Genomic DNA, 27,197 nt, shown 5'->3' with positions numbered 1-27,197 from the left:
CAATATCTGTCTTTGGAAAACAACGTGAGCTTTTGTTGTGCTTACATTTACAGCTATCGCAAGCAGGTGGATCTTATTCAAACCTTTTTGTTCTGAAATTGGGCACTCATCAGACAAACAGTAATTAGGTATACAGGTGATATTATCAATTTAAAGGAATTTAATGACTTAAAGTATTTAAATATGGTATTTAAGGCTTTATATATGGTATTTAAGGCTTAATATATACGTATTTAAGACGTTCAGGATTAGAATGAGAGCTTGTGCTCAGGTCAGGACAGGTATAACAACTTGATTTGGCTTTCATGACAGCATAAGTATTTTACTGTACTTAACCACCTTGATAATTGGTATTAAAGCAATTTATCTGAAAAAATGATTAGGCACTTTGTTAAAACACCATATAACATTTAAGTAAACATATAAACATAAAAATACTAAGTAGTTTATTATGCGTGTTTTATTTTTTAGAACCACACACAGTTAATCTGCAAGTAATCTGGATTGTTGCTGAGAAGCCTATTGTACACTTCATAACAGCTAGAATTAATTTCTGCTTTTGTGACAGTTTATATGCTTGTCTAGCAATGTGATGGACTTGATTGGCTTACTGAAAGTATTAAAAAGCTTGGACAGAAGACTAATACTGAACACTGCTCAAAGACCTATATCATGAAGGTAGCTGAACAAACTCAGGGTTAAAGGATTAGTTTGAGTTGACAAAACCAAATCAAAGCAATCAGGCTTTGTTGATGACATGAAGCAGCTCATGAACTGTCTCTGTCAACTCTGATCTTGAAGATATGAACCAAACCCCTGCAACAACTCAGTGTTATTGGCACCAGATCAAGAGAAAATATAATTCAAACAATAATTTAAAAACACATGTAACAGTTATTAGAAAATGTAGGATAAAAAGAAGAGGCTAAAAGCTTTTTTTTATAAACGATTAGCTATGCATCACGCAGTGTTCTTCTCTTTATTTCTTCTGGTTTCTTCTGCCTTTGTCTTTTTTCTCTCCTCCCTAAACTTATATATGGATCTTTTGAGGATGGAGTTCATTGAATATTAATGGAGGGAGGGATAGTCATAAACAAGTTTTATTGTCTGAATTCATGCAAAATAAAAAGTTACATGTCATTTTATTGCAAGAAACACATAGTGATATGGATAATAAAGTAGAATGGGGAATGTGGTGGAAAGGTCAACATGTACTTAGCCATGGTGCAAATCTGAGTGCTAGAATTGCTCTCCTTTTTTCTCCAGATATAAAAGTTAGTATAAAAAAAACTGAAGAATTTGTAAAAGGTCGCCTGGTTCTTGTTAAAACTATTATTGAAGGAATGACAATTTATTTTATAAATGTTTATGCACCAAATGTGGGAAATGAGCGATTACAGTTTTTTAGAATGTTAACTAATGTCTTAAAACAGGATTTTAGTGATGGAGATATCATTGGTGGAGACTGGAATTGTACAGAATGTTTTAATGTTGACCGTAATAATGAAGAGCCTCATATGCTTTCATCCAACTATTTGTCAAGATTGGTGAAAGAGGCTTTTAGATATGTGGAGAATCAAGCATCCGGTTGACAAACAATATACATGGGTTAAAATTTTTGACAATAGAGTAAGTGCTGCTCGCTTAGACAGAATTTATGTTTAAAAAAAATTGAATAACAGTATTTTTGATTGTTTTATTTCTCCTGTAGGTTTCACTGATCACCATCTGGTTTTTATTTCAGTAAATATGGCACTGTTGCATATCAAAAAGATCTATAATGGATAATCTTTTTCTAGTGAGAGATACTTTGGATATCTGTAAAATGTTTAATGCAGAGGTTGGATTGATTGCTACCACATTTATCCTATAGGCGGAGAGTTTTAGTTGCCAATAACTTGGTCGCTTCTGCACTGTGGAATAAATGTATTGTGTCACAGCCTCCCGTTGGACTAGTTCAAGACATTCAAAGGATGCTGGTCAATTTTTTTTGGTCAGGACAGCATTGGGCCCGATCAGCTGTCCTATTTTGCCAGTGCAAGAAGGGGGGCAAGGTCTTGTGGACATCAGATCAAGACTTGTGACCTTTCGTCTGCAAGCTGCTCAGAGACTGCTGTATTATGGTGATATTGCTTGGTCCAACACTGAAGTTGCACTCTTGAGGAAAGCAGGCAACATGGGACTTGACAAACATCTCTTTTTATTGAAACTGAATTAAACAACTTTAACAGATTTGACTTCCTTCTACAGATCTGTGATGGAAGCCTGGAGAGTTTTCTCTGTCTCAAGACCTGCTGGAATACATGCAGGTTTTTGGCTGATGGAAAGAGCCATTGTTCCAGAACCCCTTTTTACCTTCTAGACACTTGTGCTCTGTCAACTTGTCATCATGGCTGATAGATGTTGGATGTGTAAAACTTGGACACAGTCTAAGCATCAGTTTGGAGACCCTGAGTGAGAGAACTGGGATAAAATCTATTCGATTTTTTAAACAAATTACTGATTAAGTGCTCGGAGAGCTGAATTACGATCAGATACTTTTTTATCAACAACTCCAACCATATTAAAGATTGGATGGCTGGACGTGACAAAGATTTTCCATCCTTGATGATAGCTGCTGACGTGAGGGAATGGCATGAGGAGGAAAATCTTATATTGACTTTCAAAACTCCTCAGCTGGATACTTTTGAGTCTGTTGGGAAAAAAGCTCTGTATGTGACTTGTGTGAAAGTGACCAACACACATCTTCTCTCCGGAGTAAAGTCATCTAAATGGACTTACTTTTTTGGAGTGGACATCTCCCCCAAAGGTAGCTGGCGGTCACTGTACAAACGCCCCATTGATAAACAGACTGGTGATTTATAATGGAGGATTGTACACAGTGCAATAGCTACGAACACACATGTGGTGCACCTCAATCCAAATGTAGAGGTGGGTTGTTTATTTTGTTCTGAAAACGAATATATTTTTCATCTCTTTGTGCAATGTGTACGGTTGGGTAATTTTTTCTCCTTTTTATCTCAATGGGTATCATCTTTAGGTGAAGATTTATCTCCTCAATTGTATATTTTTGGGTCAAAGTATTTCGCTAGTCATAAACATGTTTTGGTGTTACTAAATTTTGTGTTTGGAACCGCCAAACTAACTATTTGGAAAACAAGGAAAAAATATAGCTGCGAGCAGCGATGTATAAAATAGCCGACTTCCTGTTGTGCTAGCGTAAAAAGTAAGAGTACGAAGGTTTTTCGGCCCGATGAGATCTATATGTGTACCGATTTTCATATTATCACATGCAAGCATGTTTGATATATGGACCAAGTTTTTGGACCCCATTTAAGGGGGCGCTGTTGAGCCCCCCTGCTACGCCCGGGTACCAGCTTCAGCCCGGCCCTGATGGCCACGGGTTCTGACCTGTCTGCAAAGTTTCAAGAGTTTTTGAGCATGTTAAGGGCCCCAAAAGTGCCCGAGAAGTCGTAAAAAAAATAATAGAGAAAAAAAATCCTTAGGAAAACAATAGGGCCTTCACCCTTTCAGGGCTTGGGCCCTAATAAGATGCTTGGTAAAGATACATTAGACCAGCGGTTCTCAAAGTGTGGGGGGCACCCCACTGGTGGGGAATAGAGACGTGACAGGTGGGGCGCACCAAACAAGAGGAAATTTTCCTTTTTATACCTTTATATCTTTATTCGTTGATGGCGAATCCGGATCGTCAACTTCATCTTTGCAGCGACACAGAAAACACCAGTTTATTAATTAACAATTAAATGTCTCCTTGCTATTTTTTACACATTCATAATCATTACTTTTGCCGGTTCTTTGTGGCAAGCTTTATGCGTGCGCTTAAGTGCGGCAATATAACGCATCGCTCTCGCTCATTATCCTGTATAGCCTATTTAAGTAATTAAATCAATATAAAGCGGCGATTTGTCCACTAATGGCTTAAATTAACAACTACTAGTCGACTAGAAAAAAACTTTAGTCGGAGCCCTTATTCCACATATTTTCGAACCAGCAGGCCAGGTTGAGCGAGCGATCCTGAGCAGGATGAGCGAGCGGAGGAATATTCAGAAATGTGTTCTCCGCTCACATGCTCTGATCGGAACAAAGGAACATTAAAATAATGAATCATTAGTTTATATCTTATACACTGCCCATCATTTTAATCCCATATCAAACACAGTATGTTATGTCTGTTTTAATATGTGTAATATATATACATATATATATATATATTGTTTTTTTCACGTTCTTAAGTACAATATTATGTTAGTCCAAAGCCCCCAACCAGGGGGTGCTGATGCTATGACGAGTGGCACTTATATTTCTTTTCAATATTTGAACTTAATCCAAATTTTGACACAGCTGCACTTTTATTTTCTTTATTTTTGAACTTGCTGTTATTTGATGTAGATAGTTAGTTTGTATTTAGATACAACATGTTACTATACTGATACTACTTGTTACTTCATTAAATTGGAACGTTTTAAGCTTGTTGCGTATTTCATTAGCATTGTGTTGGGGCGATGGGGGCCGGTGAGGCTTGAAAATTCCCCCTTGTCCAAAGTGGGGAATGACCGAAAAAGTTTGAGAACCACTGCATTTGAGCCTTTGCTGATGTTCAAGCGTTTGGTAGCATCAAGGCTCAGGATAGAATATGCATACTATAAATTGGTTGGGTGCTTACCAGTGTTTGTGAATATTTGGACCATAAATGGAGTGTTATGCACAGATAATAAAAATGATTATTTACTGTTGACTTTTAAGTTACTTTGTTGTTGTTTTTTGTGTCTTTATTTTCTTTTTGAACAGCAAGTTCAAAAATAAAGAAAATAAAAGTGCAGCTGTGTCAAAATTTGGATTAAGTTCAAATATTGAAAAGAAATATAAGTGCCACTCGTCATAGCATCAGCACCCCCTGGTTGGGGGCTTTGGACTAACATAATATTGTACTTAAGAACGTGAAAAAAACAATATATATATATATATTTGGAAATTAATCAAAATAACTGAGAAAATGAGAATTATTGCTATAAATTAGGAAAATGGCATCTGGGACTAATTCGATCTCAAACCAATTTGCGATAATACGATTTCGGGAAACAATCGTGACTATCTAGTTGATTTCTTTAACGATGAATTGTACAATGGTAGTTAATAAGCGAGTTGCATCACTGTATGGGAAACGCACCCCTGGCCGAGCCAGCTAGTTAGAGGGTCAGCTTTAAATGTGTGGGACTACTGCTCCTTTTGGTTAAATAGAAAGTACATTCCTTTATTAATAATCTTCCTGATCAGTTACATCATCTAAGCATCCCAGATAGCTTAGAAGAACTCGATATTGCGACAGAAACTTTTAACTCTCTCTTTTCCAGCAGTTTAGACACAGTTGCTCCGTTGTGCTTAAAGAAGATTAAAGAAAATATTCCAACGCCGTGGTACAACGAGCACACTCAGGCCCTAAAGAGTGGCCAGAAAAAGGAGCGAAACTGGAAGAAAACTAAACTAGAGGTATTTCGCATTTCATAGAAAGAGAGCACGATTGCAAAAAGAGAGGCCTTAAAAACTGCTAGATCTGCTTATTTTTCAACCCTATTAGAAAAAAATAAACAAAACCCAAGGTATTTATTTGAAAAAGTGGCTAAACTAACGAAAAATAAAGCTTCAAGCCCAGATGTTTCCAAGCAGCACAGCAGTAATGACTTTATGAACTTTTTTACTTACAAGATTGATAATATGGGGGAGAAAATTATAACTATGCAACCGTCTACTACAGTAGTACATCAGGCAGTGCAGTGTAGTCTCACTGACGAAAAATTAGATTAATTCATTGCTATAGGAGAGGAATAATTGTCTAAACTTGTTAAATCATCTAAATCGACAACATGTATGTTAGACCCTATATCGACTAAGCTATTGAAAGAGATGCTTCCAGAGGTCATAGATCCTCTTCTCAATATAATTAATTCATCTTTTTCATTAGGATATGTACCAAAAACTTTTAAGCTGGCTATGATTAAACCGCTTGTTAAAAAAACGCAACTTGATCCTACAGAATTCGTCAATTACAGGCTGAATCTACCTAAGAATCTACCTAAGATAAGAGATGTCTTATCGATCACAAGTTTAGTATGGTGTGCCACAAGGCTCAGTACTAGGACTGCTGCTGAACATGCTACCCTTAGGATATATCATTAGGAAGGATGGCATTAGTTTTCACTGTTATGCTGATGATACTCAGCTCTATATTTCCACACGCCCTGACGAAACTTACCAATCCACAAAATTAACGGAATGCATAGCTGATATAAAAACATGGACTATTTCCTACTACTTAATCCTGAAAAAACAGAGATTCTAATTATTGGACAAAAAACAGAATAGAATACTGTCTAACACTTGATGGCTGCTCTGTCAAGTCTAAGTCGTCGGTTAGGAACCTGGGTGTGCTTTTTGATACCAATCTTTCATTTGAAAGTCATGTGTCTAGTATCTGTAAAACGTCTCGGTTACGTATGTAACCCTCGTTCCCTGAGTAGGGAACGGAGACGTTACGTCGGATGACGACGAATGGGGTTTCGCTTAGAAAGCCTATCAACTTCGAGTATTACAAAACGAGCCAATGGCAAAGAAATGCCATGGGTATGCGGAATTTGCATAGCGTATCTCCTCCCCACCTCGTGGGTATAAAAGGAGGACGCCGGCAACATGCAGATATGTTTCTTCGCTGAGGAGCCAAGACTGAGCTCAGGCGATCCCCGCGGTACAGCGGAAAGTGGCAGGCAGACGTAACCGAGACGTTCCCTTTCGTTGTCACTCCGAGTTACGTCGGATGACGACGAATGGGGTTACCAGTCTAATCACGCCACCTTCTCGGCTGTCTTCCAGTGCCCTGCGTAAATCTGAGATCCTTGTCGTGAGACTGGCACGGACGAAGGACTCCTATTTAGCACAGGAATACCAAGGTACACTGGGGAGCTTATCCCATAGCTTAGAGGAAATATGCAATTATTGCCAACCCAGAGGGGGGGACTTAGAAAATACACATATGACCCAGAGGGATGCATATGGAGAACACTGGGTTGTCCAGCCGCAGGTGGAATATTTCAACCCCAGGGGTGGCAAGGTGGCTTGCCAAGGGAAAGACACATGCTCAGAGAGGCTTACAGTGGAAGTACACATGTGGGGGTCGCTCAGAGGAGGGACCATGCACACGGAAGGCACCTAGCCGACGCGCAGGCAATAGACACTGGCACCGACGTCAGGAGTGCTGGAGGAACTCAGGGCTTTCGGAGAAGCTCACCTGAGGAGAAATCGCACGTATCCAGTCCGTGGAGTGGAATGGCGAGCAAGCGAAGACACCTGAGCGGGTCCAGTACTAGCTGGTTGAAGCGAGTACATGAGAGGACACTGGCTCCACTCGGAGATTGTAGAATCTGGCGAATGTGTTAGATGTCGCCCAGCCTGCAGCTCTGCAGATGTCTGTTAGTGAGGCGCCATGCGCTAGAGCCCAAGAGGACGCCACACTCCGGGTGGAGTGGGCAGTCACACCAAAGGGGCACGGTCGACCTTGCTGCTGGTATTCCAAAGCAATGGCGTCCACTATCCAGTGAGACAACCTTTGCTTGGAGAGAGCCTTTCCCTTCAGCTTCCCACCATAACAGACAAAGAGCTGGTCTGAGGTCCTGAAACACTGCGTCCTGTCTACATAGGCGCGGAGAGCGCGTACTGGACAGAGCAGTGCCAAGGCTGGGTCTGCCTCCTCCAGGGGCAGCGCTTGCAGGTTCACCACCTGGTCCCGGAAGGGAGTGGTAGGAACCTTGGGCACATATCCGAGCCGGGGTCTCAGGATCAAGTGAGAGAAAGCCGGCCCGAATTCCAGGCACGCTTCGTCAACGGAGAATGCGTGCAGGTCCCCTACCCTCTTGATGGAGGCCAATGCAACCAGGAGCGCTGTCTTCATAGACAGGAACTTAAGCTCCACTGATTGCAAAGGCTCAAAGGGAGCACTCTACAGGGCAGTTAGAACCACTGAGAGGTCCCAAGAGGGAACGAGAGGAGGGCGAGGAGGATTCAGTCTCCTCGCTCCTCTCAGGAACCTGATGATCAGGTCGTGCTTCCCAACGGACTTACCTTCGACCGGGTCATGGTGTGCGACAATAGCGGCAACATAGACTTTCAGGGTGGAGGGAGACAGCCTTCGCTCCAACCCATCTTGAAGGAAGGAAAGCACGACACTTAATCGAACATCTCCGGGGGTCTTCTCGGTGAGAAGAGCACCAGTTGACGAAGAGGTTCCACTTCAACGCATAGACGTGTCTAGTGGACTACGCTCTAGCGGAAGTGATGGTAGCCACCACCGCTGGTGGTAGGGTACTCAAACCTGCCTCGTCCCGTCCAGGAGCCACACGTGGAGGTTCCAAAGATCGGGACGAGGGTGCCATAGGGTGCCCCGTCCCTGAGAAAGGAGGTCCTTCCTCAGGGGAATCGGCCAAGGAGGTGCTGTCGCGAGGAGTACTAGTTCGGAGAACCAGGTCCGGGCGGGCCAGTAGGGCGCGACCAGAATGACCTGCTCCTCGTCCTCCCTGACCTGTGCGCAAGAAGGCTCACTGGGGGAAACGCATATTTGCGGCCCCGCGGCCAGCTGTGCGCCAGTGCATCCGTGCCGAGCGTGCTCTTGGTCAGGGAATAAAACAGGGCACAATGGGTCGAGTCGTGAGAGGCAAACAGATCTATCTGTGCGTCCCCGAACTGGTCCCAAATCAGCTGAACCGACTGGGGATGGAGTCGCCAATCTCCCGGGAGAGGCTGAAGCCGTGAGAACTCGTCGGCTGCACAGTTCAGGGCTCCGGGGATATAAATGGCATGAAGCGACCTCAGATGCTCCTGACTCCATATGAGGAGGTGGCGAGCGAGTTGCGACTTACGGCGGGAGCGTAGACCACCTTGATGGTTGATGTACGCTACAGTGACGGTATTGTCTGAACGGACTAGTACGTGTTGGTTCTTGAGCACGGCCCGGAAGCGGCGCAAAGCAAGACGTACTGCCAGCAACTCGAGGCAAATGACATGCCAGAGGCGTCGGGGTCCTGTCCAGGAGCCCGCGGCAGCACGTCCATTGCACATGGCACCCCAGCCCGTGGAGGAGGCATCTGTCGTTACAACAACATGCCGCGAAGCTCGTTCCAGGGGCACTCCGGCCCGTAGAAAACTGAGGTTCGACCACGGGGTGAAGGTCTGACGGCAGGTCGAAGTAACTGTTACTAGGAGGGTGCCGTGTTGCCATGCCCACCTCGGGACTCGGTCGCGAAGCGAAAGCTGAAGCGGTCTCATATGAAGCAATCCGAGCGGCGTTGTTGCGGCTGCAGATGCCATATGCCCCAGGAGCCTCTGAAAAAGTTTCAGTGGAACCGCACTCTTGCCCTCGAACTGTCTCAGGTAAGTCAGCAGTGACTGCGCGCGCGCTCGCTCGTAAGCTGCGCGGACATGGCGACCGAGTCGATATCCATACCGAGAAAAGAGATCCTCTGCACGGGGCAAAGTTTGCTCTTTTCCCAGTTGACCCGAAGGCCCAGACGAGCTAGGTGCTGGAGCACTAGGTCCCTGTGTTCGCAAACCTGGTCTCAAGAGTGAGCTAGGATCAGCCAGTCGTCGATAAAGTTCAGGATGCGAACCCCGTGTTCCCGAAGGGGAACAAGGGCTGCCTCGACGAACTTCGTCAAGACGCGAGGAGACAGGGCTAGCCCGAAAGGGAGAACCGCGTACTTGTATGCCTGCCCCTCGAAAGCAAACCGTAGGAATGGTCTGTGTCGAGGGAGAATGGAGACATGGAAGTGGGCGTCCTTCAGGTCGATTGCTGCAAACCAATCCTGGGGCCGCACACATTCGAAAATGCGTTTGGCAGTGAGCATCTTGAACGGCAGCCTGTGAAGGGAACGGTTCAGCACGCACAGGTCCACGATTGGCCGTAACCCACCGGTTTTCTTTGGAACAATGAAGTACGGGCTGTAGAAGCCGGTCCTCATCTCGGCCGGAGGGATGGTCTCGATCGCACCCTTCGCCAGCAGGGTAGCGATCTTTGCTCTCGTGATAGGGGCGTTGCCACCGACCAAAGTGGAGCGGACTCCCCTGAAGCGGGGAGGAGACCGCGCGAACTGAATCGCGTAGCCGAGCCTGATCGTCCGCGCGACCCAGCGGGACCGGAGGGGAAGCTCTAGCCAGGCTCCCAAGAACTGTACCAGCGGGGTCATACGAACCACAGACTTCCCACCGCAGGTGCAGCAGGGCGGAATGACTGGCCCAGACGTGGACGGCATAGCGGCCCGGTGTGGGGGCACAGTCATTAACCGCGCCCTGACAGAGGAGACCAGGGAAGGATGAACGTTTCACGGGGGTCTGCTCTGCCAGGGGGCTGGTGACAGAGGCGGATGAGAGCGCACCGTGTCGTCCGAGAACTCTGTGTGCTCAGGGATGAACATGTCAGTCTTGCTTTAACCACATTAGGGTGCTGCCCACGCGGGGGTGAGCAGCAGGGAGTGCAGAACAAAGGATTCTCCCCCGGCCCTCCACCGGGGGAAGGAGTGGTCCTGCTACCATCTCCTGAGAAGTGACCACCATCCCTGAGCAGCCCGTCTCAAAGGCGCCGCTTGGCCCGGCGTTTAGCGGGGGGCGGGGCAGGAGAGGGCTGTGGCGTCCCCCTGCGGCCTCCAGAGCCAGCCCGGGTGAACGGGCGGGGTGGAAGCCGCGGGAGGGCGCCTTCGGCGGTGGGCAGACTGAGGGATCTGAGCGGACTGCGGGGCCGTCTGGGCAGAATATGCCTCAGTCTGCTCATGGGCGGTTGAGAACTGTTGTACAGCCCTGAACCGTACCGCCAAAGGGCTGACCTGGGATAAGAGGGTGTCGGGCAGACGGGACCGCCGGACATCCTGCACATCGGACAGGTTAAGCCACAGGCTTGAATGGTGTACATCACCTGACCCAGGGAGCGTGCGGCCACTTTCGTCGCTCGGGGAGCAAGGTCAGTGGCGGCGCGCAGCTCAATGAAGAGCCCTGGGTCAGTCCTGCCCTTCTGCATGTCCATGAACACCTGGGCCAGGAAGACCTCTTTTGTGAGAGAAAAGAAACTCTGAAAGTGTTGAAGCGCCCGGGGAGAAACACAGTCACTGGCAAACCACTGCACAGATAAGCAGGAAGCGCGCACTCGCCGGGAGATCGCCGTCACACCAACACCAGAGAATCTCGCTCGTCTGTAAGAAGCTGACAGTTCAGAGATGGCTTGTGGAGTGAAGAATTAACTTGGCTCCGAAGCGAAAACATATCTGCATGTTGCCGGCGTCCTCCTTTTATACCCAGGAGGTGGGGCGGAGATACGCTATGCAAATTCTGCAGACCCATGGCATTTCTTTGCCATTGGCTCGTTTTGTAATACTCGAAGTTGATAGGCTTTCTAAGCGAAACCCCATTCGTCGTCATCCGACGTAACTCGGAGTGACAACGAAAGGGAACTGCATTTTTTCATCTTAAAATATATCTAAATTACGTCATATGCTCTCAATTAAAAATGCAGAACAATTAGTTAATGCGTTCATGACATCAAGGCTAGATTATTGTAATGATCTACTGGGTGGTTGCCCTGCACTATTAATACATAAACTATAGCTGGTCCAAAATGCAGCCGCTAGAGTTCTTACCAGAACCAGGAAGTATGACCATATTAGCCCGGTTCTGTCAACACTGCATTGGCTCCCTATTAAAAATCATATACATTTTTAAATATTAATGATTACTCACAAAGCACTAAACGGTTTAGCTCCCCAGTACTTGAGCGAGCTCTTAACGCATTATACTCCTTCACGTCTATTGCAATCTCTAAATTCTGGCCAGTTGATAATCATTCAAGTCATTCATTCAATCAATCAATCAATCAAATTTTATTTGTAGAGCGCCTTACAACAGCCAAAAGGTGCACAAGGCGCTTTCCAGTAAAAAAAAAACAACAAACAACAGAGTATAAAAACATTACTGTACATAAGAATAGCACTCGAGTCAAGTCAGAGGCTATGTGTTAAAAGCTTGTCTAAATAGATGCGTTTTCAACTGCGATTTAAAAACACTCAACATGGTGATGCTTCATAAGTGTGGTTGAAGTGTGTTACACAACTTTGGGCCCTGGACGGCAAGTGACCGACCTCCAAACTTTTTATACTTGAACTTTGGAATCACCAGGGAGGTATGTTCAGAGGAGCGCAGGGTTCTGGCTGGTTGGTAGACCGTTAATAATTCGGCGAGATTGGCCGGGGCCATACCATTGATGGCCTTGAACACAAACAGCAGGACCTTATACTCCACCCTAAACCGCACCGGAAGCCAGTGTAGCGAGCGGAGGACCGGGGTGATATGAGTGCGTTTAGTAGCATTGCAGAGGAGACGTGCTGCTGCGTTTTGTACTAGTTGAAGCCTATTGATAAGGGATTGATTAAGTCCAATGTAGAGGGCATTACAGTAGTCTATTACAGTAGTCATGACACACAGTCCATTCTGAAACGCGCCCGAAAATGAACTGTAAGTCAGCGAATACTCGTCATACAGGCACGAGAGTTTTTTTCTTTATGAAGCTTGAATTCTCTTCTTTTAAATGAAGTAATTTATATATATAAAAAAACAAATATTCTCAGTTTATGTACTCTGTATGAAAATAGAGAGATGTCAGTCTTTTTCTTTTCAGCTCATTATACCTCATTACCTGTTAATCACGCTCTCACAGAGAGCGCGCGCTATTCAAATGCAAATGATCTGAGGCAAGCCATGCAAACATGCCAACGCCCACATCAGCTGGATAAAACACATCAAGTTTAAAGGAGAACTCCGGTCAATTTTAAGATTGAGCTCATTTTTTTGTAAATTTGGAGTGCTGTCAGTACAGAGAACAACGACAAAAATCGTTGTTGCCTACACTGTGTTATCCTCTTTTTAAAATTTGCACCCTGTTGACTTAAATGGGGCAAGTTTTAAACTTGCTTTTAGCCTCTTAACATCCTTGATTTGTCATTACAAGTGCACAGCCATGTGAGTGATTTTATTCAGAGTGAACACGGTGAATCTGACTGCAGTAGATGTGAAAGATATGAATAAAAGTGATGTTAATTCAGCTAGCTCACATACCTGTATTACTTCCTGTTTTCGGTCGAAGTCCACAGTAGTCGATTGTCGAGTGCGCTCGCTCGATCATTGGTAACTAAGCAATGGTAATTTACCAATGATCGCACGCGCGCACTCGACAATCGACTACTGTGGACTTATACCGAAAACAAAGTAATACAGGTATGTGAGCTGGCTGAATTAACATCACTTTTATTCATATCTTTTATTCGCTCTGAATAAAATCACTCACATGGCTGTGCACTTGTAATGACACCTCTTGTTAAGAGGCTAAAAGCAGGTTTAAAACTTGCCCCATTTAAGTCAACAGGGTGCAAATTTTAACCCTCTGGGGTCTGAAAACGCGCCAGCGCGTTTTGCTCGATTTTTTTCACATAGCAGCAAAATAGACCTAAAATACTCTGTCATTTTTGGTCATACAGACTTAAGAAATATGATAAAATGAACTGTTAAATGTCTACTTTTTTATGTGTCCAATTACAATCGAAATAAAACATTGTGCTTTTGTAAAATAAAGAAAATAAACAGGGTGTGCTTTCTGGCTTTCCATCACAGTGAGCTTTTTTTTTTGAGCACGTCTCTAAACTTAAACAAAACTCAGCGACTACTATTCACCCAGGCATGAGCAATATATCTTTATAATCGTTTAAGTTTGTACTTTTAAATGATCTAATTCATAACAAAAACAAATATTCTATGTTTGTGTAATCTATATGAAAAGAGAGAGATATCAGTCGCTCTCATTTAATCTCATTATCTTTTAATTTGACACACCCACGGACAGCGCCCGCTATTCAAACGAAAATGATCTGAAGCAACACATGCAAACGTGTAAACGCCCATCAGATGAGATCAGCACACCAAATTTATTCAGATTACAGTACTGTACATTGTCTTGCAAGGCTGTGAGGAATAATCCTGGGAAATTTACCTCAGAAGTGCTGGTTTAAAATTATTTCAATGAGCAACGGATCCATCTGAGAAGTAGTTTTTTTTTTTATTATTGTTCTAATCGCGATATCCTAGTGTATGTAAAAAAAAAAAAAGACTGTTTAAAAATGAATCGCGTCTTTGTGTGAATGAATGAACTGAACGTCCTGGTTGCGTATGCAACCCACCGTTCCCTGAAGGAGGGAACGGAGGACGTAGTCGACGCCGACTGAAATGGGATCTCGCTAGAGAGCCTGTCTTCTTCGAGTACTATTGAAGGAGCCAATGTAATTGGCGTGCGTGATTCGCATCACACACTCCGCCCCCGCGGCGCGGGTATAAATACGGAAGTGGATGCACGCACTAGTTGCTTTTCGCTGAGGAGCCGAGAGTAACCCGGGGTCAGCGGTGGTCCAGCGGTAGTGGCAAGGGGACTACGTCCTCCGTTCCCTCCTTCAGGGAACGGTGGGTTGCATACGCAACCAGGACGTTCCCTTTCAGTCGATAACGTCGGACGTAGTCGACGCCGACTGAAATGGGATCAACCATTGAACACGCCACTAACGCTGCCACCTTCCAGTGCCTAAACCAAAGCCTCCTGATGCCCCCGCAAACTTAAGGCGGGGAAGGACAGGGCTTAGGCCAGGGAAGTCACTGCTGTTCCTACAGGACCACTGGGAAAGCGTTCCCCGTACGTTGGAAGGAAGGGACGCTGCGGAAGCCACATCCAACCCAGAGGGAGGTAATGTGGAGAATACACATATGAACTGGGCGGAAACCGGGCAGTCTAACATATGGAATGTCACTGGGGTGGCTCCAGCCTAAGACGGGGGGAGACACACCGGACAGTGACGGCAGAGAGACTCTGCCGAGGGAAGACACGGGCTCACCGCAGGGAGCCGTATCGTGGAAGAATACACATATGGGGTCACCGAAGGGACCGCAACATATGGACCCAGCCTAACACAGGTTCCACACTGCTTACGAGTGGTAGGCCTAACACCAGACGTTCCGCACGTCCGACGTCGGAGGGGTGTGGAGGAACTCAACAGGGTTCAATTTTAAGGGAACTCAACTGGAGTAGAAAGGCGCACGTATCCAGTCCATAGGAGGGGAATGGCGCAGCAAGCCGACACTTGAACCGGGCTCACGGTGAAACTGGCTTCATGAGAAGGGAGCCCACGGGAAGCAGCGGTTCAACTAGGTGTCGTCCAGCCCCCAACTCTAGAATCTGTTTAGCAAAGTATATCGTCAACGCCCAGGCGGAGCACTTTACACTCATCATAGAGGAGCTCAACACCTAAGTGGACATGTTGCATCTCGGATCTTTGCCGAAATGAAGGCTAGCACTAAGTGCAACTTTGCATGGAAACAGCCTTCCCTCTCTGCTGAATTCCAACAGATATTTGAAGAGCTGGTCTGAGGTCTATGACTTGCATTCTGTACACGTCCAAGCGAACGGACAGAGAAGCCAGGGCTGGATCTGCCTCCTCCAGGGCAGCGCTTGCAGGCTCACCACCTGCTCCTATTACGGGAGAGGTAGGAACCTTGGCCACAATCCGAGCCGGGGTCTCAGCTTGTGAGAGTTAGCCGGCCCAGACTCCAGGCACAATACGTTGACCGAAAGCGAGCAAGTCCCTACCCTCTAGTAGAGACCACGCGAGCAGGAGAACTGATATAACAGAATTTTTAACTCACTGCCTGCAGTGGCTCAGGGGCGGTCTCTGCAGTGCAGTCGCACCAGGGACAAGGCCCAAGAGGATAAAGAGGGACACAAGGATTTACAAGACCTTGCTCCTCAGGAACCTGACGATCAGAACGTGCTTCTGCATACTTCTGCAACACGATGAGCGTCGTTTAAACACAGAGGCAACATCATTTTGAGGGTGATTTAGGAAAACAGCCTACTGCAACCCATTTTGCAGGAAAGAGAGCACTGAAGTGATCGAAAGCTTTCAGGATCTCCTCTGGAGAGAAGACGCACTCAACGACTAGGTTCCACTTCTAAAGGCGTAAGCACGCTACCCCATTCTAGGGGGTGCTCGCAGAAGTGATGGTAACTATCACACATTCCTGTGATAGCCACCTGAACCTCCGCGTTCAGATGTAAGACCGCCCGGAATCCCCGGGGGAAGAACGCGTGTGCCATCGTGCCCCGCCCCCGAAGAGTTTTCCGGGGAAGTCAGGAAGGCTGTTGATGGGAGCCAGGTCTAGTTGGGCCAATAAGGGGCAACTATGAAGACCTGTTCCTCTCCTGACTTGGCACGTAGGTGCAAGTGACGGGCGCAAAAGACAGGAGCATTGCTCAACACAACATGTGAAGATCACTGGGCTTCAGGAGCATTTTCTGCTCAGCACTTGGGACAAGTTCACTGAGCTTCAGGAGCATTCCTGCTCAACACCTGAGTGTGATAAACTCACCGAGCTTCAGGAGCATTTCTGCTCAACACTTGAGTGCGAAGAACTTCACTGAGCGACAGGAGCATTTCTGCTCAGCACTTGAGTGTGACAAGTTCACTGAGGTTCAGGAGCATTACTGCTCAACACCTGAGTGTGATAAACTCACTGAGCTGCAGGAGCATTTCTGCTCAACACTTGAGTGCGAAGAACTTCACTGAGCACCAGGAGCATTTCTGCTCAGCACTGCGTGTGACGAATTCACTGAGCTACCTGTGATGAACTCACAGAGCTACAGGAGCATTGCTGCTCAACACCTGAGTGCGATGAACCTCACTGAGTTTCAGGAGCAATTCTGCTCAACATGAAGAGTGATGATTTCACTGACTTGAGCAGGCGCAAGGCGACCATGAGTCGCAGTCACTTTTAGAAGGCTCACTGGGGTTAAACGCATTTCTGCGGGCCCCTGGGGCAGCTGAGACCCAGTGTTTGTCCAAGGGTAGTCCGCTCGGTTTACCCAAAACACTGGCGGAAAAATCAAACCGGGGGGGCAACTGAGCGGCCCCGGAATGGTCATGACCCAGCCGGACCCAGGGGATGGAGTCTCCACTTGCTCTGGCTATAACTGTCGTGAGGCTCGATGGCGGCACGATTGAGTAAGCGGGAGGAGTGGAACAAGGCGCCCTCAGAAGCGTCTGACTCCAAGGAGGAGGTGACGGGTGAGTTTGTGACATGCAGGGGAAGCTTGCGCAACGGTCGCAATGTCTAACAACTCGAGGCACGAATGCCCGTGTAGTCGGGGGTCGCCCAGGCCCCCGTTAAACACCCTTTGTACATGGCCCCTCTGTTGAAGAGGGTTTGGCAGCAGACCGGGATGAACTATAGTCACACAGGGTGAGCTGCTCTGCCACGGTCACCTCGGGACTCGATCGTGAAGCTAGCGCTGAAGCGGTCACATATGGAGGGAGCCAAAGGCTGCGACTACCATATACCCCAGGAGCCTCTGAAAGTTCTTTCAGTGGGACCCTTTCTCACTTCAACACCAGCTGAACATATTCTCATTGGAGAGACATGTTGGACCGAGTACCTCTCCAAAACTAGAAAAGAGATACTCAGCCCGTGGGCGAGATTACTCTCTTCCAGTTGACCTGAAGACCCAACGGGCTCTGGAGCACTCGAGGGGAAAGACACTGTACTGATACTCCACCCTTAGACGCAACACACAGGATGGCCTGCGGTGCGGGAGGTAGAGATCTGAAGCACATGTCTTTCAGGTCAAAGCTGCAGACCAATCTTGGGCCAAGATGGTCACGACCCACCCCCTAGTAGCACGAAGAACGAGTTTACAACTGGCCTTCGTACCGGCTGGAGGAGCGGCTATATCAAATCCTTCGCCAGCAGGATAAGATAAGCACGCACAAGTCAGGAGCACTGCTCAACACTCGGTGTGATGAATATCACTGAATTTTCAGGAGCACGTCTGCTCAACACCTAATGTGATGACTATCACTGACTTGAGCGGGGTAGCCGAGCCTGAGGTGGGGCAGCAAAGTAGAGAGAGTGGTGTTAGTGTGCTGTGCAACACTTACCTGTCTCCACAAGCGGCAGGGGGCGCGTGAGAAGGCGGATGACCGGGTCCTCGAACGCACCAAGCTGCCTGCTGGCGACCAAGGGGGAGCTGAGGGGTGTAAGGCTATACAGGGTCACACCCGCCAGACTGGCCCTCTTGGGACCCAGGAACAGATGAAATTGCTCTCTCTTTGAAGTGAGGGTACCGCTTGCTCCGCTTTTTCTTTTTTTTTTTTTAGGGAGCCAGCGGCGGAACAGACACACACACAAACAAAGGCTCCATCCGGCCCTCACCCGGGGGGAGGGAGTGATCGTGCCACTCCAAGAGCATCTCATCCATTCCTGGGCGGCCCGCTCCGGAATGCTTTCGCTGTCGCTTGCCACCTGGCTTGGCAGCGCCTGGAGCGGGCTGGGCGTCTCTACTGCGGCCGGCTCCATGCTGAGGCCTGGGTGGAGGCTGCTGCGGAGGGCCAGCAGGGGCGGCGGCCGGAGAACGCCCACGGCGACGAGCAGGCGGAGGAGCTGCCACCGGCGTTCTAGGTTCCACTCGAGCCCGGCAGCCTCGGCGGCCCGTTTCAGCATAGCTGATAATTCTGGATCCGGCTCGGGCAACATTGAACTCCCGGAGGGAGACAATGCAGCCGAGTCATCATCTCTAGAAGTCAGCTCACCCTCCGATGCTGCAATCGGCGTCCTGTCCTCTAGGGGAGCCCCGAATGAAACCGCTGGCCCACCCATTACAGATGGACCAGCAGACAACACAGGAGGCCCCAGTGGTTGCAGTGGAAGGGAGGAGTGAGGAGCCCACAGGGAATGGTTACCGGGCGGGACATCCAACACTATCCTCCGGTCACCCATCCCACACAGCACCCGAGGGTGGGGCATGGTAATGGGGACTAGCTCTCCGCGAACGAAGGCGAGTCTCGCCCTCAACACTGCGACAGTCATGTTCCCACAGAGAAAACATGAGCTGTCCACAAAAGCTGTCTCAGCGTGCTGTAAGCCAAACACGTGACACAACAGTTGTGACCATCAGAGAGAGACAGGGAACGACCGCACCCAGAAACGCACGGGCGGAATGACATCTTGAAAAAGACGCAAACGCACCCGTGTTGCTCTTTCAGAAAATAGGACCGTCACCAGTGCCGGAGCACACAGGGGAATGACCGCGGCAACACTGAACAGAGAACTGAAACAGTGAAGCACTCACTTTTCCGCCCTCTAACCAGCCATCAACACACACAAACATTTAGAAATTTGTTGCTGTTAAAACAGCAGTTGAGAGCTCAAAGCTCGCGATCACCGCTGCACTCGCGCTGTAGAACACCAGCACTGGGAGAGTCTTCCTGAAGAACACCGACACACTCGCTCGTTGTAGACAACAGCACTCTCAGAGACATCAAACGATCGGCTCCGAAGCGAAAGGCAACTAGTGCGTGCATCCACTTCCGTATTTATACCCGCGCCGCGGGGCGGAGTGTGTGATGCGAATCACGCACGCCAATTACATTGGCTCGTTCAATAGTACTCGAAGAAGACAGGCTCTCTAGCGAGATCCCATTTCAGTCGGCGTCGACTACGTCCGACGTTATCGACTGAAAGGGAACAGCTTTTACCAAACAATATTGCTATACTGAGATGAGGGAAATCAACTGAAATATGTTGAAATAAAATGTCTTTGTATAACAAATGTATTAAACTGCAAATTATTATTTATATGCCCTAATATAGGCTATCATAAAAACAACAAACGATATGCCTATGTTACAGACGAAATATGAAAGACAACATTTCGTTGACTTTCGTTTGGATAGATTATAAAGTTTTTACTGTAAAATAGACTTACTTACTGCCACATAAAATAAGCTTTTGTTCACCAATTTCTGCTCAAATGTTAAATATATTCGGCTATGTTTGTTTTGTCAAAAAAGTCATCAACTAAGATGTTATTATAGTGTTTGTTCCAATATAGGCTTTATTCAAACTAATGAATCCTTAACTTTGAAATACGTATGATAAAATGCTTTAATTTTTACAAAGAAATATTACACTTGAAATATTGTTATTTTAATTGTTGCTGTAATTGTAACCTTTTTAATAAAATAGCAAAAAATATATTTACAAGGTAGATGTAAACAAAATCTTAAAAGGTCAATATAAGCCTTCTCTTCAAATTATTTTTGAGATTGTGTTTTATTAGTGACAAATTTGGGGAGAGGATACATATCCAAAACTTTCTGAAAATACAGTATGAGAATTAACTACACAATTACTAGAAATGATCACCTTGGATATTATACAATTTGCAAGCAAAAATACAAGTGGAAAAATACTGTTTTTTTCTAGATGTTTCCAACTGTGAACCAATTTTGTACTTTAACTCGTCTTGCTGCGCTGTGAGGAATAATACTATATAATAATCCTGGAAAATATACCAGAAGTGTTGGTAGTTTCATTTCGAGGAGCAATGGATCCAGCTGATGTAGTACGTTATTTACTCTTAAGTGCTTTGTTCTAATGGCGATATTGAATTGTGTCTGTAAACCTCAAAAAGACTGTTTAAATATGAATTGCGTGTGTCACATTCACCGCCTTTTTCGTCTGTGTCTTCACTACACTTCCCAGAATCCCCTGTCATCATCACCTGCACCTGCGCCTCATCACCCTCATCATCATCATTACTGTAACCTGTTGTCCTTGTCATTATCTGTGTATTTAAAGGGTTAGTTCACCCAAAAATGAAAATTAAGTCATTAATTACTCACCCCCATGCTGTACCAACCTCGTAAGACCTTTGTTCATCTTCGGAACACAAATGAAGATATTTTTGATTAAATCTGAGAGGTGGATCACTGCTACATAGGCTGCCTAAGGGAATGAAACTTGACGGCCCAGAAAGTCATTAAAGAACAGGTTTAAATATTCCATGTGCCTACAGTGACTCAACTATAAGTTTATCAAGCAACGAGACTACTTTTTTTCCGGAAAAAAAACATAAATAACGACTTTATTCGACTATTCCTTTTCTTCCTTGTGGGCCTGAGACGAGAGTTCAAGAGATTTCCACGACGCATGCGCGAGAACTGAGAAGAGAACGTTCTTCTTCTAATACTTCTTGTTCAGTTCTCGCGCATGCGTCGTGGAAATCTCTTGAACTCTCGTCTCAGGCCCTTTAACTAACTATACTATTAACTATTTACACTTATAGTATTTTCATTGTTATTGTTATCCATGTATTGCATTGTATGTATAGTGAGGTTGTACTTGGGGCATTAAGGGCAGAGGGGAGAAAAGCAGAGCTGTGGTTCATTTAATTTTCTTATAAATACAGGATGTTGTATCTGGACAAAATGCCAATAAATATATTCTGAAATAAGAAAAGTTGGGTATGTGCACATGGGTCACACCACTGGATCTCCCCTAACATAGTCCCTTTTTCTGACATACTGCATAAGTTCCAAAATTATTTTACTGATGAAATCATAGGGGAGTGCTGACAACAAATTTCTGTGCACTTGTATGAATGTGTGTGTCTGTACTGTGTATGTGCGTTTTTATTCGAGATTGGGATAAACTGAATAAAAATGTATTTTGTAGGAAAATCATGGAAATGGTTTGTGATTAATATCCTGATGTTTGTTATATTTTCTTTGTCTTCGTGGGTTTTGGTTCTTTTGCTCTTGTAGGCTGTCAGGACCTGAAATAACTGAAATAATTTTGCAAAGTGATATGGAACTGTAATGCAGCCAAGACCTGCGTAGAACTATTTTACCTGTACGTATACTGTAAATAATTGCACACCTTATAATGTTCATCAGCCAATCAGAATGAAACATTCAACAGCCCCGTAGCATAACTAGACCTACACCTCTGAAAATTCTCAGTAAGAACTTTTGTAAATGTAGTGATGTGGATAATAAGTAAAGATTGAAATGCTGTTTTTGGAGTTCTTTAATCAACTCTTCATGCTTTACATACTTGAGTTTTTCCAGCCTGTAGGTTGAATCCTTCAGATTGTCGTTGAGCAGCTTGACTCCTGAATCTCCTGGGTGATTGAAGCTCAGATCCAGCTCTCTCAGGTTAGAGGGATTTGAACTTAGAGCTGAAGACACATAACCACAGCCTTCCTCTGTCACCATACAGCCAGACAATCTACAAAGACATACAGCAACAGTCCACATGACATTAGTTTGGCAATCAGACGTTACTATCACACACTGATCTTGGCTGCGTTTCCCAAAAGAATCATAAGCCTAAGTTGATCGTAAAGACCATTGGTGGCAATTGTTCTACAATCAACTTACAATGCTTTTAGGAAACTCAGCCCAGTGCAGATTGTATTTGCAGCTATTATTTTCTATAGATTCAGTCACAAAAGAAACAAAACTGTCTGTGGAAATGTACCAGTGTAAAAATATTACTTTTCTAAATGTAGCTAAGTTGTCAGACACATTTATGTTACTTGAACATTTATACCTATTTCAGCCTTTCATTAGGTATTACTTATTTTAACAGTTAGCAGTAATTTCGTGACATTTTTTTTCAAAATGACATTGTTTTGAATTGAAAATATATACATTTACATTTAGACAAGAAACATTAACAGTCATACAAATAAGAGTGAATGTGTATATTTAATTTAATTTCAAAATAAATTATTATTTTCAAGTATTGCAAATGCATTATTTACAATGAATTATAGTTGCTATAAAATCTTAATTTCCTTTAAATATCTTTTTTTTATGTTTATTGAACTTTCACAATAATACCTGGAAGCATATACAGGAGAATAGTGAAAAAATATATGACACCAGTCATCAAAAGATGGAGGGAAATTTTGTTTCCATAGCAGAAGAATGCGCCATCTAGCTAATATGTTGAGAAGGCAAAAGCATTTCCATACAAGCCAGTGTCATTTGGAGGAAGTACAAAAAGTGCAACCAAAAGGGCAAGGTTCAATCTGGCTCTTTGTCACTAAAGAAAAACAATTAAAGATTGTTAGCCAAAAAGAAGTTAACCCTCTGGGCTCTATAGTGTTTTTGGGGAACTTGAGATGTTTTGAGATGCCCTGACATTTGTGCTTTTTTTCAGTTGCTTATAAACATATTAAGGGCAAAGTTGTAATTACACTCTATTTAGCACAAACAGGGCTACCATAATATGTGTGCAACATGTATGTACATATTTGTATTTTTGAGAGAATATTGTTTATGCATGGTTATTGAAAAAACTAAAACTTAAAGTTTCTAAAATAAGGCCACAAAACACATACTAAATAAGTGTCCACAAGACTTTTGACTAATGGATGTTGTCGCCTAGAGTTTTTGCTTCAAAATGATCTGAAAACCATCCTGCCTAATCATTTACACAAAACAATACATTGATTTAAATTTTATAAGACACTTTTTGTTTGGAAAGCCAATATGCATGGAGGCGTGTTCACACCTGAGAAAACAAAGACCGGCTAATGAGCCACATAATGAGCTGTATAATGAGCCTTTAACACAGGTGTGTCACTGGGTACCAAAGAATGCGAGGACACAAAAGAAATTATATATATATATATATATATATATATATATATATATATATATATATATATATATATATATATATATATTTACAATTACAAATTGTAATCAATTACAAATAGGTTACAATTACAACATCAATTACAATTTTAACAATATTTCAAGTGTATTCTTTCTTTGTAAAAAGTATAAATTTTATCATACGTTTTTCAAAGGTAAGGATTCATTAGTTTGAATATTGGAACAAACTGTCATGACTCAATGGATAACAGGAAGCAATAGCAGGTAAATAACTCTTTATTAAGGGAATGAGGAAGTGCAAACAGAAAGACACGGGCGTGGAACTGGTGACCCAGGGACGTCGATGGTCAGCGAGGTGAATCCCAAGTGGTGCGGTGAAGACAGACGAAGAACAATCCACAAACGGTGATAATCCACAACCGATGATAATCCACAATCAAGACGAACTTCACAGGAACACACGACGAGAGACTCAGGAACACAAGACTGGAACATCGAACATCCAACAAACGATCTGACAATGGAGATGAGAAAACTGTGAGCATATATAGTGAAATGAGATAGGCTGCAGCTGGTGATGATATGATGATCAGCTGGAGCGAGTCAAGGAATGACACTCAATCACGCCCACAACACACGTGCTTTCATGCAACAACAACAACACGAGACGAGAAGGAAGCAATGAATTAGTATACCGTGACAGTACCCCTTCTCCTAAGGACGCCTCCTGGCGTTCTCAGACTCCCTTACCTGTCGATTGTAATCATCGATCAGAGAGTGATCCAGAATGTCTCTAGCAGGTACCCAACTTCTCTCCTCCGGACCGTAACCTTCCCAGTCCACCAAGTACTGAAATCCACGTCCCCTCCGCCTTGAATCCAGAATACGATTAACCGAATAGGTGGTGTCCCCATTTACGAGACGCGGCGGGGGGGGAACCGGGACTGGCGGATTAATGTGAGCATGAAACACGGGCTTAATTTTGGAAACGTGAAAAACGGGATGTATTCTCCTGTACGCTGGAGGTAAACTAAGGCGGACTGCCACCGGACTAATGATCTTGGTGACAGAGAACGGGCCAATAAATTTGGGAGCAAGCTTATTAGAGACGGAACGGAGAGGAATGTTCTTAGTAGAAAGCCACACTTTTTGACCGACGACGTATATGGGAGGCTTTGACCGGTGGCGATCGGCCTTAGCCTTGGTGCGCGCCCCCACTTGGAGTAAAGTCTTGCGGGCTCTAGTCCAAGTGCGGTGACACCTCTGGATTAAAGCGTGGGCGGAGGGAACCGCGACCTCGGATTCCAGACTGGGAAAGATAGGTGGCTGGTAACCTAAACTACATTCAAACGGAGATAGGCCCGTAGCCGACACTGGTAACGTGTTGTGGGCGTACTCCACCATGGAAAGTTGTTGGCTCCATGAGGAAGGATTCTTGGAGACTAAACATCGCAACACCCTTTCCAGATCTTGGTTGGCTCTCTCGGTTTGTCCATTGCTCTGGGGATGAAACCCTGAGGATAAACTAACCGTCGCTCCCAGTAATTTACAAAATTCTTGCCAAAATTTGGACACAAACTGGGGTCCTCTGTCAGAGACCACGTCCATCGGGAGGCCATGTAAACGAAAGACGTGGTCAATGACTGTCAACGCTGTCTCCTTAGCTGAGGGTAATTTGGGTAAGGGAATAAAATGAGCTGCCTTCGAGAACCGGTCCACCACGGTCAAAACGACTGTGTTACCCTGGGAGGGTGGGAGGGCGGTAATGAAATCGAGAGCGATATGGGACCAGGGTCTCGAAGGAACTGGCAGCGGTTGAAGGAGCCCATCTGGGGGTCGATTGGAAGTTTTACCAGTGGCACAAACCGAGCAAGCCAAAACAAAACTGTGAATGTCACGAGCCATAAGTGGCCACCAGAATCGTTGCTTGACTAGAAACTTAGTACGATAAACTCCTGGATGACAAGCCACGTTGGAGCAATGACCCCACTGAATGACGTCAGACCTTAATCCCTCCGGCACGAATAAGCAATTCGGTGGGCACCCGGGCGGAGGCGTTACCCCTTCTAAGGCCGTCTTGACCTTCGATTCGACCTCCCATACGAGTGTGGAGACAAATAGACTCTCCGGTAAAATGCACTCGGGAGTAGACGGGCGTTCGGAAGGATCAAAAATGCGAGATAAAGAGTCGGGTTTGATGTTTTTGGACCCCGGGCGGTACGAGAGAGAAAAATCAAAACGACCGAAAAAAAGTGCCCACCGAGCCTGCCTGGAGTTCAATCTTTTGGCAGTTCTGATGTACTCTAAATTCTTATGATCAGTCCAGACTATAAAGGGTACCCCCGAGCCCTCTAACCAATGACGCCATTCCTCCAAGGCTAACTTGACTGCCAACAACTCCCTGTTACCAATGTCGTAATTGCGTTCGGCTGAGGACAAGCGATGAGAAAAAAACGCGCAAGGATGCATCCTGTCGTCTGTGGGAGAACGCTGGGACAGGACTGCTCCTACCCCCACCTCTGACGCATCGACCTCCACCACGAACTGCCGTGAATAATCAGGGGCAACGAGGATGGGAGCTGAAACAAAGCGGCTCTTGAGTTTGGCAAATACAGCCTCGGCTGTATCTGACCACCTGAACGGAGTACTGGGGGAGGTCAAGGCAGTCAGAGGCGCGGCTAGTTGGCTGAAATTACGAATAAAACGTCGATAGAAATTGGCGAACCCCAGAAACCTCTGTAGGGCCTTACGGGAATCTGGACTTGGCCATTCTACCACAGCCTTAACCTTCTCAGGGTCCACACGCATTCCCTCAGACGAGATGATGTATCCTAGGAAAGGAACAGACTGTGCATGAAAATCGCATTTCTCCGCCTTGACAAAAAGCCCATTCTCTAACAACCTCTGAAGCACTCGTCGGACGTGTTGCACATGTTCCTGGAGAGACGAGGAAAATATCAATATGTCATCCAGGTAAACATATATGAACTGGTCAATCATGTCTCGCAACACGTCATTGACCAGTGCCTGGAAGACTGCTGGGGAGTTGGACAGCCCGAAAGGCATGACCAAATATTCAAAGTGCCCCCTGGGGGTGTTAAAAGCAGTCTTCCACTCATCCCCCTCCCTGATACGAACCAAATGATAAGCGTTACGCAAGTCCAATTTCGTGAAGATGGACGCTCCCTGCAACCTCTCGAAAGCTGAAGACATCAACGGCAAAGGATAAGTATTCTTTACCGTGATGTTATTCAACCCCCGGTAATCAATACAAGGTCGCAGAGACCCGTCCTTCTTCCCCACGAAAAAGAACCCCGCCCCCGCTGGAGAAGAGGAAGGGCGGATGAGCTTGGTTGCCAGAGAATCAGAAATATATTTCTCCATAGCCTCCCTTTCAGGAACAGAAAGTGAGTATAACTTGCCTTTAGGCGGAGACTTACCTGGCATTAAATCTATGGCACAGTCATAGGGACGATGAGGAGGAAGAGAAGCAGCACGAGACTTACTGAACACTTCCTTCAGATCATGGTACTCCTCGGGCACGTTAGACAAATCCCCTACTTCCTCCTGAAACACACAAACAGGCACAGACGG

General features: G+C 45.5%; 1 protein-coding gene and 1 long non-coding RNA gene across 2 annotated transcripts in view; both read right to left on the bottom strand.

The window, feature by feature from the left end:
* The window catches only part of LOC143718418 (uncharacterized), a 227,329-nt gene that overhangs the window by 17,356 nt on the left and 182,776 nt on the right, over positions 1–27,197 (bottom strand). The gene's annotated exons all lie outside the window — the stretch shown is intronic.
* Positions 1–27,197, bottom strand: part of LOC143718286 (NLR family CARD domain-containing protein 3-like) — an 82,844-nt gene that overhangs the window by 17,356 nt on the left and 38,291 nt on the right. Inside the window, exon 5 of the mRNA XM_077209320.1 lies at positions 22,030–22,203. Coding sequence (XP_077065435.1) covers positions 22,030–22,203 — 174 coding nt within the window. The remainder of the gene's footprint in view (positions 1–22,029; positions 22,204–27,197) is intronic.

This window comes from Siphateles boraxobius, unplaced genomic scaffold, assembly GCF_051911475.1.
Source record: "Siphateles boraxobius isolate OS27281-9 unplaced genomic scaffold, OSU_SipBor_1 61, whole genome shotgun sequence".
Taxonomy (NCBI): Eukaryota; Metazoa; Chordata; class Actinopteri; order Cypriniformes; family Leuciscidae; genus Siphateles; species Siphateles boraxobius.
This window is presented reverse-complemented; position numbering and strand designations above follow the sequence as displayed.